Genomic DNA, 19,526 nt, shown 5'->3' on the forward strand with positions numbered 1-19,526 from the left:
CAGTTCCCGTGTCTTAAGTCCTTTGTGTTTTCCACAGTGCTTTCCCTGTCTCCTGTGTGTGCCTCGACATCCTGTTGGATTCCGGACATGCATTCTGAAGCTTGTGCTTATGCAATGTTTTACAAACCCCATTTCCATATGAGTTGGGAAATTGTGTTGGATGGAAATATAAACGGAATACAATAATTTGAAAATAATTTTCAACCCATACTCAGTTGAATTTGCTACAAAGACAACATATTTGATGTTCAAATTGATAAACTTTTTTTTTTTTGCTAATAATTATCAACTTTAGAATTTTATGCCAGCAACACGTGACAAAGAAGTTGGGAAAGGTGGCAATAAATACTGATAAAGTTGAGGAATGCTAATCAAACACGTATTTGGAACATCCCACAGGTGTGCAGGCTAATTGGGAACAGGTGGATGCCACGATTGGGTATAGAAACAGCTTCCCAAAAAATGCTCAGTCTTTCACAAGAAAGGATGGGGCGAGGTACACCCCTTTGTCCACAACTGCATCAGCAAATAGTCAAACAGTTTAAGAACAACGTTTCTCAAAGTGTTATTGCAAGACATTTAGGGATTTCAACATCTACGGTCCATAATATCAGCAAAAGGTTCAGAGAATCTGGAGAAATCACTCCACATAAGCGGCATGGCCGGAAACCAACATTGAATCACCGTGACCTTCGATCCCTCAGACGGCACTGCATCAAAAACCGACATCAATCTCTAAAGGATATCACCACATGGGCTCAGGAACACTTCAGAAAACCGCTGTCACTAAAAACAGTTTGTGGCTACATCTGTAAATGCAAGTTAAAGCTCTACTATGCAAAGCGAAAGCCATTTATCAACAACATCCAGAAACGCTACCGGCTTCTCTGGGCCAAAGATCATCTAAGATGGACCGATGCAAAGTCGAAAAGTGTTCTGTGGTCTGACGAGTCCACATTTCAAATTGTTTTTGGAAATATTCGACATCGTATCATCTGGACCAAAGGGGAAGTGAACCATCCAGACTGTTATCGACGCAAAGTTCAAAAGCCAGCATCTGTGATGGTATGGGGGTGCATTAGTGCCCAAGGTATGGGTAACTCACACATCTGTGAAGGCACCATTAATGCTGAAAGGTACATACAGGTTTTGGAACATCATATGCTGCCATCTAAGCGCCGTCTTTTTCATGGATGCCCCTGCTTATTTCAGCAAGACAATGCCAAGCCACATTCAGCATGTGTTACAACAGCGTGGCTTCGTAAAAAAAAGAGTGTGGGTACTTTGCTGGCCCGCCTGCAGTCCAGACCTATTTCCCATCGAAAATGTGTGGCGCATTATGAAGCGTAAAATACGACAGCGGAGACCCCGGACTGTTGAACGACTGAAGCTCTACATAAAACAAGAATGGGAAAGAATTCCACTTTCAAAGCTTCAACAATTAGTTTCCTCAGTTCCCAAACGTTTATTGAGTGTTGTTAAAAGAAAAGGAGATGTAACAAAGTGGTGAACATGCCCTTTCCCAACTACTTTGGCACATGTTGCAGCCATGAAATTCTAAGTCTATTATTATTTGCAAAAAAAAAGAAAAGTTTATGAGTTTGAACATCAAATATCTGGTCTTTGTAGTGCATTCATTTGAATATGGGTTGAAAATGATTTTCAAATCATTGTATTCTGTTTATATTTACATCCAACACAATTTCCCAACTCATATGGAAACGGGGTTTGTACAATGGAATCCACTTCAGTTAATAAACCTTCATCATGTTATAAGTGGTGTGTTACGTTCTGGTCGCATTGTTGCCAGGGTCGTGTTCCCACGATGCAAAAGACGGGAAGCATCAGACCCAGCGTGCAGGTAAGAGTATTTTAATTCCATAAACATGGCATGAAAACACAAAACAGTATGTTGCTCAGAGACGTAAGGCAAATCTAGCTTAGCATGTTATCAAATAAGGTAGTAGTGTCAGAAAACACGAAAACTCACTACTGCAACGTGTTGGCGCTAACGTAATCGTCGCCTGTGGCGAACAATCGACAAGACACATATAGAAACGGGGCGTGATTAGTGGCGGCAGCAGGTGGAGACACTAATAAATAAACAAAGACTAGTGTATGTGATCAGCACACACAGCAACCAGAAGATAATCAAATAAAGAAACGGTGAAATAGAAATAGACTCATAACAGAGTACAATAACAACAACTAGCATGACATTGCCGGCCCAAAACCACATACTGTAACTTTAGTTACATGTTTTATATTCAAATGAGTGCAAAGCAATTTAGGAGAAGGAAAACAAACGATTAATGTTGGTTACGGTTGTCTTTTTTCTGGGGGATACGCAGAACCTCACTGAAGTTTGCAGCATAACACAGCGTAAATGTCTGCGTCAGTGTGTTTGTGTGACAATCGTACGCACTTAAAATGAAAATATTCACTCCATTTTTCTTACTATATCTTACAAAGCCATTCATTATCACTTTGTTTACCTGGGGAGATGCATGAATGGATGGAGAGATTAAGGTAAAGATGGATCAATAATTAATCTGCAAGACAAACTCACATATATTTATTTAAAAAGTAATGCCTATTGTATGTTTAGTGCTGTGGTTCTTAACCTTGTTGGAGGTAAAGAACCCAACCAGTTTCATATGCGCATTCACCGAACCCTTCTTTAGTAAAAAATAACATGTTTTTGTTTTTTTCAAATTTAAGACAAAGTTATGTTTTATTTTACCTGTGCACAAAATGAACCGTGCAAGGACATCACTTTGTTCAAAGAACCAAACCAACACAGTGCATTAACTCATAACACATTACACACCTGCAAATCTGTGTACTTCTGCTGTTGCCGTATTCATAATAGGCCGATCAGGAGAAGTTTTTTTGTTTACATGATGAGTCGGGTGTGTCTTGACCCCTGAGGCCGACTCACCGAACCCCTAGGGTTCGATCGAACCCAGGTTAAGAACCACTGGTTTAGTTCGTCAGTGACATGTCAGAAATGTGTATTGTAATTCATTAAATCACACAAAACACCACCTTTTGTCAGCAAAGCAAAGATACATACTTTTTCTGTCTCCATTTAGACTATTTTCCAACCCAGCTTTCTTTTTTTAGGTTTATTTTACTTGAATGCAAATTAATACGGTCAAAATGTATTAAGATCATCTCAAAAATAGCTGAAGTGACAACAAACATCTCCCTTAACTACCTCATTTATTTAGTTTGAAAGAAAATACTCAAGTGTAAAAGTGGCAGCCATTTTTAAGACTGCAAGGAATTACCATCACAATAAAAGCACAACTTTATGTCATGTCTTTACGTCAAGATAAAGCTTCCCTCCGAATCAATAATGCTCATTAATCAGAAATCATGTTCCAAAACTGTCTCATATATATGAATGAACACGTGGAGTTACATACTTAACAAAAAAAGGTCAAATGACCGAAACTGTGAAGACTCTTCTTCGGCATGGTAATGACGGTGTTGTTTTCCCGTGGATGCGTCGAAGCAGAACACAGCAAAGGTAAGATATAAGGTATTTATTTCATAACAAAAGGCTAGGAACAAAAACACTGGTGTAAAGAGAAAAGGCAAACAAAAGACGCTAGCGTGAAAGCTAGGATAAACACAAGGAAAACTAAAACTTGGCACGAGGACACAAAAGAGTAAACAAAAACATTCAGCATGAAAGCTGGAATATAAAGTGGCTTAGCGAAAGAGCTAGCGAGAAAATACATATGAAGGATGAGAGTCGTCACTGTTGCGCGTGGGCAAATTAGGATCCGAGAATGAGTGAACAGAAAAGGCGAGCTTAAACAAGGAAGTGATCAACAGTGACAGGTGTGCAGGGACCGTGATCGTAGCAGGTGAACTAATGAGCTACCATGGTGACAGACTAAACAGGAAATAAACACGGCAAACAGGGTGATACAAAAATGCAACAATAAACCATACTATGGGAAGATCGGAGTACGGATCTTAACAGAAACCATGATTTATATTCCAGTTTCTTCAAGATAGCCACCCTTTACTGTGATTAATTTTTGCACACTCTTGGCATTCCCTCAATGAGCTTTAAGAGGTAGTCCCCTGAAATGATTTTAATTTCACAGGTGTGCTTGAAGCTCATCGAGACAATGCTAAGAGTGTGCAAAGCAGTAATCAGAGCAAAGGGTGGCTATTTTGAAGAAACTAGTATATACAAACATGTTTTCAGTCATTTCGCCTTATTTTGTTCAGTACATAACTCCACATGTGTTCAGTCATAGTTTTGATGCCTTCAGTGACAATCTACAATGTAAATTGTCGTGAAAATAAAGACCTCTGGTGAAGCTTGTCTATATATATATATATATATATATATATATATATATATATATATATATATATATAAAACACAGTATATTAGTTTATCAGTTGGTAATTTCAATGATACAGTGCCTTTTGTAAAACCCTCCTCATTCCCATAACCGAGAGTTAGTTAATGGAAAATCTAAAATGTATTATTTTCTCTAGATTTGAAGCAATACGAAGATTGCTTTTCTCTGTATATTTTATAACTCATCAAAAAAAAAAAAAAGAAAGTTAAAAGCCCAGAAAAATCTCATTACAAAGTCTATTTGCTTCATCTGTGCAGCTCAGTGAGGAAGTAGATTGCATTTTAGTACTTCATTAATAACTGAGTATGTGAACAATGGCAAAGGCAAGGCTTCTTTGTCTTGAACTTCTGAGGCACAAAGGGGAAAAAATAATTCAGTGATTCATTTTAGCGTGACAGTGAAGAAACAATTAGATTTATTTCCCACTCTTTAAACCCGAGCAGCTGGTGGGGATCTTCTTAGCTTAGCCGTACTACTGAATTCAATGTCGTAGTACAGACCAGCCTGGTAATTTGCAGCAGTTACTCCTTATGTGACTATCTCAGCGTCTTACAAAGTCACAAGTTGCTAGTGTTTGACTTTACCGCATTCATTTGTTAAATGAAATTAAACTAAAGAATAATCAAGTATTGTTCAAAACTATCCATCCATCCATCCATCATCTTCCGCTTATCCGAGGTCGGGTCGCGGGGGCAGCAGCCTAAGCAGGGAAGCCCAGACTTCCCTATCTCCAGCCACTTCGTCTAGCTCTTCCCGGGGGATCCCGAGGCGTTCCCAGGCCAGCCGGGAGACATAGTCTTTCCAACGTGTCCTGGGTCTTCCCCGTGGCCTCCTACCAGCTGGACGTGCCCTAAACACATCCCTAGGGAGGCGTTCGGGTGTTCAAAACTAGTCACAGGATAAATGTTACAGTGTTGGTGTCACTTGGGGCTAGGCGATACATCGAATATACTATGTGTTTGTCTCTGTGCAAAGTAGCAAATGACTATTCCGAGAGTATTCGAGTACACGTTCTCATGCAGTTGCTTTTAGCTGCGGGCATTACACTACAGGCTTTTCTCACTCTTTCTTGTCTCTCCTTCTCACAGAGACATAAAACTAGCGCACCTTCTTACATACATCACATACTGTTGCGCGTGCAACGTCATACGCCCTCGCCGAGCAGACAGGTAGCGGCATGGGTAAAGATAGCGGTGGTAGGTGGTGCAAGCAGACTGTTTTGAGTGGTAATACGAGAGAAAGAAAGATGCAAATCTAGTAACAAATGGAAGAAGAAGAATTAATTCCCAAGAAAAACAGCAGGGGGTCCATCGTCTGGTTGTGGTTTGGCTTCAAGCGGGAGGATGTTGAACAGACAACTGTAATATGTCAAGTATGCGGCAAAAGCGTTGCTACAAAAAGTAACAGCAGTACTAATTTGTACCATCATTTGAAAAGTCACCCACAAGATGGTAAATGGGTTGTACTTGTATAGCGCTTTTCTACCTTTTTAAGTAACTCAATGCGTTTGACACTTTTTCCACATTCACCCAATCACACACACATTCACACACTGATGGCGGGAGATGCCATGCAAGGCGCTAACCAGGGACAATCAGGAGCAAGGGTGAAGTGTCTTGCTCAAGGACACAACGGACTTGACTACGATGGTAGAAAGTGGAGATTGAACCAGTAATCCCCAGATTGCTGGCACAGCCTATCTCCCAACTTCGCCACGCCATCCTGAAGCTAGAGAATGAAGAGTGCTTGAAACCCTGCATGTCAACATCTGAGGCCAGTCCCACACCCAACAAAATGCCGAAGCAACCAACACTGAGAAAATTGAGCCTGGCGTCTTCCATTTCCACATCAACAACGTATGAAAAAAATAGTCAACAACAGAAGGAGATAACGTCCGCAGTAACCGACCACATAGCGAAGGACATACACTATTTGATTTCCTGTTATGCAGCTAATTATTATTTGACAGTTTTTGAAATATATTGTGTGACATCATGCACAAAAGTGCACTTTATTTGTTTTAAACTAGTGTAGTGGCGTTCAAAAAAGTGCACTTTAATTTAGTGTTGTTTTGATATGTTATCTTAGTGACATCATGCACAAAAGTGCACTAACAGCTCGTTTTAAAATGTCTCTGACAATCTTGCACAGTCACTTTTGGAAATGACATGAATGTGTGTGTGCCACAGCAAAAATGACTGTTTAATAAATACAGTCTTGGTAAATCGACTTAGTCGTCATTTCCCTCTCTGCATGAAAGTTTAAAATGAGCATATATTAATGCAGTATGAACACAAATGTTTTAATGTAGACATATAGAATCATCATTCTGCTGTGGTTATATGCATCAAGTGTTCATTCAAGGCTAAGGCAAAACATCGAGATATGTATCGTGTACCGTGACATGGCTCAAAAATATCGAGATATTAGTAAAAGTCCATATCGCCCAACCCTAGTCTCACTCCTGAAAATGCATCTGCCCGTCGGTCAAGAGCAAAAATGAGCCCGATGGGGAAGTCTTCATCCTCTGTAATGGAAAAATGCAGACAAGTCCGGTGCTTTCAAAGTTCACTGATGATGGTAGCCATTTCTGCGGCTGGGTTAATGCAGCTGGAGTGAGGGAATGGGGAGTTTCAGTGTTTAATTCGGAAATGAGGACGCCTAGCTAAAACATTGCTGTCTTTAATGCCTTAGTGTCAAAGTGGCCCCTAAATGAAAATAATCAACTATATTATGTGTGTTCTCACTAAAGTACAACACCCAAAACCAGTGAAGTTCGCACATTGTGTAATTGGTAAATAAAAATACAATACAATGATTTGCTAATCCTTTTCAACCTATATTCAATTGAGTAGACTGCAGATACAAGATATTTAAAGTTCGAACTGGAAAACGTTATTTTTTGCAAATATTAGCTCATTTGGAATTTGATGCCTGCAACATGTTTCAAAAAATCCGCCACATATTGCAAAAAAAGACTGAGAAAGTTGAGGAATGCTCATCAAACAGGTATTTGGAACATCTCACAGGTGAACAGGCTAATTGGGAACCGGCGGGTGTCATGATTGGGTATAAAAGCAGCTTTCATGAAATTCTCCCTCATTCACAAACAAGGATGGGGCGAGGGTCAGCACTTTGTGAAAAACTGCGTGAGCAAACTGTCGAACAGTTTAAGAACAACATTTCTCAACAAGCTATTGCAAGGAATTTAGGTATTTCACCATACACAATCTGTAATATCATCAAAAGGTTCAGAGAATCTGGAGAAATCACTGCATGTAAGCGATGATATTACGGACTTTCGATCCCTCAGGCAGTACTGCATCAAAAAGCAACATCGGTGTGTAAAGGATATCAATACATGGGCTCAGAAATACTTCAGAAAACCACTGTCAGTAACTACAGTTGGTAGCTGCATCTGTAAGTGCAAGTTAAAACTCTACTATGCAAAGCCAAAGCAATTTTTCAAGAACACCCAGAAACGTTGCAGGCTTAGCTGGGCCGAGCTCAACTAAAATGGACTAATGCAAAGTGTAAAAGATTTCTGTGGTCTGACGAGTCCACATTCAAATTGTTTTTGGAAACTGTGGCCGTCGTGTCCTGAACAAAGACGAAAAGAACAATACAGATTGTTACAGGCGCAAAGTTCTAAAGCCAGCATCTGTGATGGTATGGGGGTGTATTAGTGGCCAAAGCATGGGTAACCTACACATCTGTGAAGGCACCATTAATGCTGAAAGGTACAAACAGGTTTTGGAGCAACATATGTTGCCTTTCAAGCAACATTATCATGGGCACCCCTGCTTATTTCAGCAAGACAATGCCAAGCCACGTGTTACAACAGCATGGCTTCGTAGTAAAAGAGTGCGGGTACTAGACTGGCCTGCCTGTAGACCAGTTCTGTCTCCCATTGAAAATGTGTGGCGCAATATGAGGCCTAAAATAAAATCTCAGACGGGGATCCTAAAGGGGCCCAATCTGGAGTGAGTAAGAAAACAAACTCCATAGCAAAGGACAAATACTGTACATTTTACAACATACAACTCAAGACAACAAGGAGTGAGGGGGCTGGCATCCGGCCGCTACGTCTGTCAAACCGTGTGGGGTAAAGCGCAAAAAGGCGTGGGATGTGTGTGTAGTGTGTATTTTTGGTGGATGCATGCGTGTGTGTAAGCCTGCAGCGTGTCTCTGTTCCGTGACCTTGGTGCTCTCGCAACCGCCAATCAGTCCGAAGTCAACAACAACAGTGTGAATACGAGAGACAAGAAAGGAGTTTGTTGTGTCGTCACTGCACTGCTCTCAGGAGAGTCTCAAAGCCAGGGAAACAATCCAAGTTAGAATGTTTGTGTTTGCTAACAAAAATAAATGTAGCTTTTCACTCTGAATTGTCAATGACTGGTCCTCAAATTCATCCTGCAGGGCAGACGGTCCGATGTTATCTAAAATCACAAGAGTGTCCACAGGTCTGCCCGCAAACTCCAATCATTTGTGGCATCTTTGGGGTACTTTGAAGGCTGCCAGCATCTTCAAATGTGTCTTATCAGAAAATATCTTCAAGGTCCTCAACTAAAAGGTTCGCCAGGCGCGCGGCATTCGTCCTCCAAAGTGCTTGTTATGTGTCCAGAAAAATATGTTCCGTCAAGACAGGCAGGTTCCCCAAACCTGAGAGCTTGTCAATTTCGTTGAGAGGGCAGTTAATCAATTCCACCGTGCAGTGCAAAAACGAAGCAACAAGATGGTCTGTAAAACATCATCCACGCAAGATGTTGACCTAAGAACCACCTCATATTATTTAGACCACAAGGAAGTGTTTTAAAAGTAGAAAAAAAAAAAATCACCACCACTTTAAGATGATCTGGAAAGTCAACAAGTCGCCTAGTTTGCAACACTGGCCCTTTGTCTTGCCTGTAAGATGAGGCTTCACGTATGTTGACCGCTTCTCCTTTCACCTTCAGTGTACAGTCTGCAGGAATACATTTTCCACTGTTTGACGTGAATATTATTTTCTGTTAAAGCCTCATTGTTCCTCAGAGGACTGTCATGATCTCTGGAGGCAATCAGTTCTTGGATGAGTTAGAAAAAAACAACCTTGCCCTTCAACTGTTGTCATGCTGTTCTCGTTAGTAAGCAAATCTTTGAAAGTGTTGAACTTTAAGATAAACTGATCTTGAGAAACGGTTCCTTTTTTAAAGAACCAATTAAAAATCTGGCTCGTTTATGATAATTATTCATTTTCATCTGTTTTTTTTTTCCCTTGTAATCAAGGAAACATGGACTGGTAGAAGTTATTAAATACAATGTCGGTCAGAATAATTACAATGTGTACCAATATGACTCTATCAGTGGGAATTATCCTAAAATATTGACTATTTTTTGTTGTGTTTTCATTGTAAACATTCCATAAAAAAATGCTATATCCCCAAGCTTTGACAGTAACATTACTACTTTGTATTCCCTCACCTAAAAGCCAAGAGCATTGAGCATAACAAACCAGTCTATTATCGCTGTTGACAAATGAATTCCCACAAAGTAGGAATCATTAATTATAAGAAAGATAGATATTCAAACATTTTCATAGCTGGAGCATAAAAAACTGTGTACGGCCTTTTAAATAAGTTTTCAACATTAAGAGAGTCCTCCAGACATGAAATATCACTCTTAAGACACCTTACACATAATCAATCCATTCAGGCGAAACTCAAGAAATTAGTTCAGAGGTTCGTTTTTACCAGCAATTAAATTTATAAAGTGAAACTCATAAATAACACGAGCTCATAACATGCCATACAAGATATTTCCATTTGGATAATTATGGTTTAGAGCTTATGAAAACCTGTGATTAAACATTTCAGAACTGTTGGCGGTTTAAAAAAACTGTAAACCATGATCCTCAAAGTTATAATACATTAATCCATGTTTTACTGTGGATCTAATGAGTTTATATCACATATTGGTTTTACATTTGAAGTTGAAATGCTGAAATTAATTTGGATTTTTACGCGATATTCTCATTTTGGAGTAATGCTGCCTGAGGCTGAGCCAATCTGTGGCCATGATACTGAACAATGTGCTCTGATTGGTTTGGTGTCATTAAGTAGCCAATACTAGTGCAATATTGATATTTTTAGTTTATTTAGCCATCGTTAGCTTTTAAAATGATTTGTGATGTGGTGTTGCAAGGGAAAAGATACAAGGTAATACATAAGTATAAAGGGTACATATAACAGTGGGGCAAAAAAGTATTTAGTCAGTCACCGATTGTGCAAGTTCTCCCACTTAAAATGATGACAGAGGTATGTAGTTTTCATCATAGGTACACTTCAGCTGTGAGAGACAGAATGTGAAAAAAAAATCCAGGAATTCACATTGTAGGAATTTTAAAGAATTTTTTTGTAAATTATGGTGGAAAATAAGTATTTGGTCAACCATTCAAAGCTCTCACTGATGGAAGGAAGTTTTGGCTCAAAAAACTCACGATACATGGCCTCATTCATTCTTTCCTTAACACGGATCAATCGTCCTGTCCCCTTAGCAGAAAAACAGCCCCCATGCTTCACAGTAGGTGTGGTGTTCTTGGGATGCAACTCAGTATTCTTCTTCCTCCAAACACGACGAGTTGAGTTTATACCAAAAAGTTCTATTTTGGTTTCATCTGACCACATGACATTCTCCCAATCCTCTGCTGTATCATCCATGTATCCATTTTGGTATAAACTCAAATCAACTGTCTCTCACAGTTGAAGTGTACCTATGATGAAAATTACAGACCTCTGTCATCATTTTAAGTGGGAGAACTTGCACAATCGGTGGCTGACTAAATACTTTTTTGCCCCATTGTATATAATAAAGTATAAGTAAAACTAGAATTACAATTTTGAAAATAATACAAATGCAAATAGAAAACAAATGCTTACTTTCTACTAAAACAGAGTTCCATTTAGACTACTCAAAGTGTACTAAGCACTTATTTGTTGGTTTTGTTTAAGGCGGGCTAAGTGGTTATTAGAGATGGGGGAAATAATCAATGGTTAGATGCATCGAAATTCGGACATGGACGATTATAGAATCTGTTTGTAAACGTCAACAATCGATTGTCGATGTATTTATTCAAAAATAAAGTAATGCAGATTGTTGTAAAATTTGGCTGACTGCAGCAAGACAGACAAGAGAGATCCAAACAGCTCCTTAATTACTGGGCACTCATGTTTCACTTTTGCACACGTTTTCATTAATTTAATTAATATGGTAATTAATTTAACTGTTTGTTATTACAAATGCACAGTTTTTTTTAAGTTGTTAGTGAATCCAAAGAAATGTAAAACTGCATCAATATACATATCGTAAAGATGCATCAATAAATGACTTTTATCGAATCTTGACATGCTCAATGATTCCCACCTCTGGTGCTTGGGCTAACTATTAGCAAGCTAGCTATTTGCTTGCTCTCAGTGTAGCCTCATCCTCCAGTGATAATGCTACATAAGTAGGACATCACTTATACTAGGTTATGCAGTTTATTTACCATTAAATGGTTGAAAATTATTAACTTGGGTGAGTGGCTCCACACTGTGTAAAGAGATAAATAATTAGCTGTTGTTTGCTTGTCGGGTAGGGTAATGAAAATAAATATATTGTCAGCCAGAGGGCACCAGCGTTTGTGATCAGCATTTTTTTTTTTTTTGGACGAAAATCGTGCATACCAATCGGTGGCTAATCGATTGGGTGAGCCCTAGTTACAACACCACAATGGAAACACAAAAACATCTATTGCAAGCGTAGCCTAACTTTAATTGTTGGTGGGACTTTGGCTTTTGTAACTGGTAGATAAAGGAGATATGAGGTGGTACGAGAAGATGAATCAAAAGATCCCTCTTGCCCAGTGATTCTCAAAAACACAGTTACATAATAACGGCATGTGGGGGAAGAGTGTGATCAGCGCGCTGCAGGAGCAAAGGTCACCACTTCTGTCAATGGTGTTGAGGGCGGAGCACCATTTACTAGGGGGCGGGCATGTGCGGGACGGCGAGACACAGCCGGCAGGTGATTAGATTTCACAGGCGGTACGTGTTAATCTAATCATCTGTTGTCTTTAACAGTAAGCGGCCGAGAGCAGAGGAGGGTCGGAGAGTTAGAGAGAAAGAAAACAGACTGAAAAGTCGAGAAAGCAAAAATATATTGATGGTTAATAAACTTTGCTCAACTCTAAACGGCAGACTCCGGTGAAAGTGTGTGACCAGTGGCACTCGCTAGGACGCAACTTCCACACGGCATTACTAACACACACACACACACACACACACATACATACAACTTTACTTACTACGGGAAAATAGTTAACAACTACTGATGATAATCACATAATATCACAATACCCTGTTTGTGGAGAAAGAACGATACAGCCACCAAATCACATTCAATCCATGTATTAACTGTAATTCATTTATTTGTCTAAGTAATTTGCCAAACACTGGTGACAACATAGAAGATCATAAAACGAAAAATCAAGCACAGTTTGATCTCGGCTAACAGAAAGTCAAGCCACAGACTTTGGAGCACGGTGTGGTGGGGGAAAACTGCATTACAATACCCTAGGGGTGTAATGGTACACAAAAATTTCGGTTCGGTACGTAACTCGGTTTGGAGGTCACGGTTCGGTTCATTTTCGGTACAGTAAGAAATCAACAAAATATAAATTTTTGGGTTATTTATTTACCAAATTTGTAAACAATGGCTTTATCCTTTTAACATTGGGAACACTATAATAATTCTGCCCACGTTAATCCACATTAAACTGCTTTAAGTTGTTGCTTTGATTAAATAAAATGCAAAAACCTTTCTTCTACATATAAAAAGTGCAACATTAAACAGTTTCCATTGAAACTGTTTAATGTCAACTCATCATACTTAATTTATTACAGCATTTGGGAAGCCTGTAGTTGACTTTTATTATGTAAATGTTGTATTTTTATTAACATGTGATAGCAGGGACCCTGCTATTCAAAACTAGGCTGTTACATTACTAATGATTCATGTAACTATAGCTGAAAAATAGTATAATTGCAATATGAGAGACTATTCATCCCTAAACACAATGGAGTTCAATGAAATAACAGACAGACAGGGCTTTGCTGCCCCTAAAACACGCACACGCACGCACACACACAGAAAAATTAACTAACGTTATGCTAAAAGCTAATTAGCCTTCATCTCAAGCCTATACTGTGAGCGAGCTGAGCTGCAGTTTAAGTTTCTAGAAGGTCAACGGTCTCATAGTGATGTTTGTAATAGTTGTGACTAGGAAGTGTTTAGTATAATTTGGGTAGAGTCCGCTCCTCCCCTGCTAGACGAATATCTGCTCGACGCTAAACCTTTCACTACATCGTTCTGAAGTCTGAATACGCACTGCTGATTGGCTTTGTATGTAACCAATCAGATGGTTGTGTGGGCAGGACAATGAGGCAAAGACAGAGGCAGAAAGCAGAGCAGCTTGTGAAGACTTCTGCTTGCGAACTTGTTCGGTACGCCCGCGTGCTGAACCGAAACCCCCGTACCGAAACGGTTCGATACAAATACACGTACCGTTACACCCCTACAATACACACAAGGCTGCAGTCAGCCCGAGTGTGTTACACGAGTAAAACTAAAGACTGAAAAGAAGCCACAGACAAAATCCTGTCACAAAAAGCACAAGGCCAGCCCCGGATGTCGATCCATCAAGAGCCAGGAGACATGTCAGGCCAGCCTGCAGAGCCTCCCTCATGGAGCCTCCCTAAAGTCCCATCATTTGCGGTCTCTCTCCCTGAAGGGTGGCTTTTTAAAGTGAGCATCCTCAGGTAATGCCACTGTGAAGTGTGACCCACACACACAATCAATCCTGCCCAGCTTGAGGACCTTGAATGCGATCCAAACCTTTGCAAGGACCACATTAGCTCCTGGCTAAGACCTTCCCACAAATGCTGGCGCCCGCAAACAAGCTGGAAGCGTAACAAAGTGGGGACACTCTAATCCCGTCACACTCATCATTTCCCTGCAAGTTCTCCTCGCCCACCAGGGCCGAGCGGGGACACCGAATAAATGGAAAGCGCGGTGTCCATTTTCACATAGATATCACTCAGCGTTGCATATCATTGCTGGGAATTAACACAGAGTTACCACTGGATATTGTTGCTGTGGTTGTACCTGCATATGGGATTGGGGCATCCTTGTCCAAGGCCACTAGAGGGGGATCCAGCAGAACAACGTCCGTGTTTTCAGTGATCACCCCATGGTATGAAGTCTCGATCCACGGCTTGTGTTTATTCACTGAGGACACAAAAGTATGACACGTCAGTAACATACACAACATACACAAATGTGCATCGTGAACATCTTCCAAATGTCAAAAAAAATCAGTTTTGCTTTCAGTTCGGTTTCAGTTTATTTGGAACATGCATACAATACACAGTAGCGCAGTGGTTCTCAACCTTTTTTCAGTGATGTACCGCCTGTGAACATTTTTTTTAATTCAAGTACCCCCTCATCAGAGCAAAGCATTGTTGGTTGAAAAAAAGAGATAAAGAAGTGAAATACAGCACTATGTCATCAGTTTCTGATTTATTGAATTGTATAACAGTACAAAATATTGCTCATTTGTAGTGGTCTTTCTTGAACTATTTGGAAAAAATTTACATAAAAAAACTAAAAACTTGAAAAATAAACAAGAGATTCAATTATAAATAAAGATTTCTACACATAGAAGTAATCGTCAACTTAAAAAGCCCTCTTTGCGGATTGTAATAGAGATCCATCTGGATTCATGAACTTATTCTAAACATTTTTTTCTCAAAAAAGAAATATTGACGTCAATATTTATGGAACATGTCCACAAAAAAATCCAGCTGTCAACACTGAATATTACATTGTTGCATTTCTTTTCGCAGTTTATGAACTTACATTCATATTTTTCAAAGTATTATTCAATAAATGTATTTATATAGGAGCCCTGCGATGAGATGGCGACTTGTCCTGGGTGTACGCCGCCTTCCGCCCAATTGTAGCTGAGATAGGCACCAGCGCACCCCGCGACCCCAAAGGGAATAAGCGGTAGAAAATGGATGGATGGATGGATATTTATAAAGTATTTTTGAATTGCTGCTACTTTTACAATATTTTAAAAAAATCTCATGTACCCCTTGGCATACCTTCAAGTACCCCCAGGGGTACGCGCACCCCCATTTGAGAACCACTGCAGTAGCGCATCACACAATTCCAGTTGTTTCATTACAGCACGTCCGAAAAGGAGTAGGAAGAAGCAGAGTTTACTTAATCGTACCCCTTTTCATTCCATAGTAATTTTATCCAATGTCCTTGTTCTTTGTCAAAGAACAGTAAACAATAAATAATACAAAATAATATACCATAGTAAGCTTACAACTATTAAATACATAAATAATCTTTGTCTCAATAAAAAAAAAAGGAAAAATAAAAGGTTCAAGATCCATCCATCCTTTTCTACCGCTTATTCCCTTCGGGGTCGCGGGGGGCGCTGGTGCCTATCTCAGCTAAAATTGAGCAGAAGGCGGGGTACACCCTGGACAAGTCGCTACCTCATCACAGGGCCAACATAGATAGACAGACAACATTCACACTCACATTCACACACTAGGGACTAGAGGTGTGGGAAAAAATCGATTCGAAAACGATTCGCGATTCTCATGTTGTGCAATAAAGAATAGATTCTCTTTTTTTTTTAAACAATGTTTTTTTTTAATTGTATTTATTTATTTTTTTTTCAATCAATTTAACAAACCAATACACAGCAATACCATAACAATGCAATCAAATTCCAAAACCAAACCTAACTCAGCAACACTCAGAACTGCAATAAACAGAGCAATTGAGAGGAGACACAAACACGACACAGAACAAACCAAAAGTAGTGAAACAAAAATTAATTTTATCAACAACTGTATCAATATTAGTTATAATTTCAGCATAGCAGTGATGAAAAAGCCCTCATTGACATTATCATTAGACATTTATAAAAATAAAAAAAAGAACCATCGTGTCACAGTGGCTTACACTTGCATCGCATCTCATAAGCTTGACAACATACTGTGTCCAATATTTTCACAAATGATGAAATAAGTCACATTTTTGGTTTGTTTAATAGTTAAAACAAATTTACATTATTGCAATCGGTTGATAAAACATTGTCCATTACAATTATAAAAGCTTTTAAGAAAAAAATTTACTACTTTTCTTGCATGTCGGCAGACTGGGGTAGATCCTGCTGAAATCCTATGTATTGAATGAATACAGAATCGTTTTGAATCGGAAAAATATCGTTTTTGAATCGAGAATCGCGTTGAATCAAAAACAATCGATATATAATGGAATCGCGACCCCACGAATCAATATTGAATGGAATCGTGGTACACCCAAAGATTCACAGCCCTACTAGGGACCATTTAGTGTTGCCAATCAACCTATCCCCACCTGCATGTCTTTGGAGGTGGGAGGAAGCCGGAGTACCTGGAGGGAACCCACGCATTCACGGGGAGAACATGCAAACTCCACACAGAAAGATCCCGAGCCCGGGATTGAACCCAGGACTGCTCAGGAAGATGTTCATCATAATTTTTGTTCTGTGTACCGTATTTTTCGGGATATAAATCGCAGTTTTTTTCATAGTTTGGTCGGGGGTGCGACATATACTCCGGAGCGACTTATGTGTGAAATTATTAACACATTACCGTAAGATATCAAATAATATTATTTAGCTCATTCGTGGAAGAGACCAAGAAAATGTCAGCAATCGTCACACACACGTCAACCAATGCGAATTCGGCGCGGGAGGGTCATGGCAGAAGTGCATTGTGGGTCATGGGATGCTAACTGCTATATGCTACTGACGTAGCTATTAAAATACATTATTTCAACATTGGCGGTAACTTATAAAAACTGAGAAGGGCTTGACAAAAATGGCACAGAAAAGGAAATCATGTACTGCAGATTACAAGCTGGACGTAGTGAAATATGCAGCAGAAAACGACAAGAGGAAGCGGTGCATACCTTTGGAGTTGACAGAGTTATTTAGAAGCGACATCGTGGAAGAAGATTTCATGGGATTTATCGATTAGGAGTGACAGATTGTTTGGTAAACGTGTAGCATGTTCTATATGTTATAGTTATTTGAATGACACTTACCATAATATGTTACGTTAACATACCAGGCACCTTCTCAGCTGGTTATTTATGCCTCATATAAGGTACACTTATTCAGCCTGTTGTTCACTATTCTTTATATATTTTAAATTGCCTTTCAAATTTCACTTCTTGGAGTTGGATTTTATCAAATACATTTCCTCCAAAAATGCGACTTATACTCCAGTGCGACTTATATTTCTTTTTTTCCTTCTTTGTTATGCATTTTCGGCCGGTGCGATGTATACTCCGGGGCAACATGTAATCCGAAAAATGTGGTACTTTGTGAACACTTGTTGTTTGAACAGTCTCTTAAACTGAATTATATTGGTGCTTTGATTTATTTACTTAATTGCTTTGGCATGCAGCACACAACACAATCCATGCATTCATGAACCTTTGACTTGTTGCTCTTCTTTATGTAACTACTTTGACTAATACATATTTCCTCTCATATACTGCTTCATCAATGACTACCCATTTGCTGCCAGCACAGACGTATTCAACGCTACGTCAAAATTAAGTTCTTGCGCCCAGGGCTCGATAAAACACTCTAATTGAATTTGTTTTGTGCTCATAAAAGGCTGTAATGAAACTAGGGTCTTACTTATAAAACCAGAATAAGTCTTTGTTTTTTTTTTTTGCAGTATTGTGGTCAATAAAAAACCCACATAACGATTTACACTTCCCATCAAACATAAATGACTGATTTGATGGGAGAGGCTCCCGCCTACTCACACTTCACTAAATTGCACCACTGAGGCATCATTTATACGGTGGATGTGTGTGTATGATTCCTATTAAAAGGTGTAACACTCCACCTGGAATTTGTCCTCCAAAGCTTGTGTTTATGTACAAACCCCGTTTCCATATGAGTTGGGAAATTGTGTTGGATGTAAATATAAACAGAATACAATGATTTGCAAATCCTTTTCAACCCATATTCAGTTGAGTGCACTACAAATACAATATATTTGATGTTTAAATTTATAAACTTTTTTTTTTTGCAAATGATAATTGACTTCGAATGTCATGGCTGCAACACGTGCCAAAGTAGTTGGGAAAGGGCATGTTCACCACTGTGTTACGTCACCTTTTTACTTTTAACAACACCCAATAAATGTTAGGGAACTGAAGAAACTAATTGTTGAACCTTTGAAAGTGGAATTCTTTCCCCATGTTGTTTTATGTAGAGCTTCAGTCGTTCAACAGTCCGGGTTCTCTGCTGTCGTATTTTACACTTCATAATGTGCCGCACATTTTCGATGGGAGACAGGTCTGGACTGCAGGCGGGCCAGGAAAGTACCCACACTCTTTTTTCACGAAGCCACGCTGTTGTAACACATGCTGAATGTGGCTTGGCATTGTCTGGCTGAAACAAGCAGGGGGGTCCATGAAAAAGACGGCGCTTAGATGGCAGCATATGTTGTTCCAAAACCTGTATGTACCTTTCAGTATTAATGGTGCCTTCACAGATGTGTAAGTTACCCATGCCTTGGGCACTAATGCACCCCCATACCATCACAGATGTTGGCTTTTGAACTTTGCGTCGATAACAGTCTGGATGGTTCGCTTCCCCTTTGGTCTGGATGACACAATGTTGAATATTTCCAAAAAGAATTTGAAATGTGGACTCGTCAGACCACAGAACATTTTTCCACTTTGCATCAGTCCATCTTAGATGATCTTGGCCCAGAGAAGCCAGCGGCTTTTCTGGATGTTGTTGATAAATGGCTTTTGCTTTGCATAGTAGAGCTTTAACTTGCACTTACAGATGTACCGAAAAACTGTATTTAGTGACAGTGGTTTTCTGAAGTCTTCCTGAGCCTATGTGGGCAATCCTTTAGAGATTGATGTCGGTTTTTGATACAGTGCCGTCTGAGGGATCGAAGGCCACGATCATTCAATGTTGGTTTCCGGCCATGCTGCTTACGTGGAGTGATTTCTCCA

The 19,526-nt window shown here is 39.5% G+C and overlaps 1 protein-coding gene across 1 annotated transcript in view; it reads right to left on the reverse strand.

Annotated features, from left to right (window-relative positions):
* LOC133564517 (calsyntenin-2-like) overlaps positions 1-19,526 on the reverse strand; it is a 700,915-nt gene that overhangs the window by 414,492 nt on the left and 266,897 nt on the right. Inside the window, exon 2 of the mRNA XM_061918874.1 lies at positions 14,571-14,693. Coding sequence (XP_061774858.1) covers positions 14,571-14,693 — 123 coding nt within the window. The remainder of the gene's footprint in view (positions 1-14,570; positions 14,694-19,526) is intronic.

Source organism: Nerophis ophidion, linkage group LG13, assembly GCF_033978795.1.
Source record: "Nerophis ophidion isolate RoL-2023_Sa linkage group LG13, RoL_Noph_v1.0, whole genome shotgun sequence".
Taxonomy (NCBI): domain Eukaryota; kingdom Metazoa; phylum Chordata; class Actinopteri; order Syngnathiformes; family Syngnathidae; genus Nerophis; species Nerophis ophidion.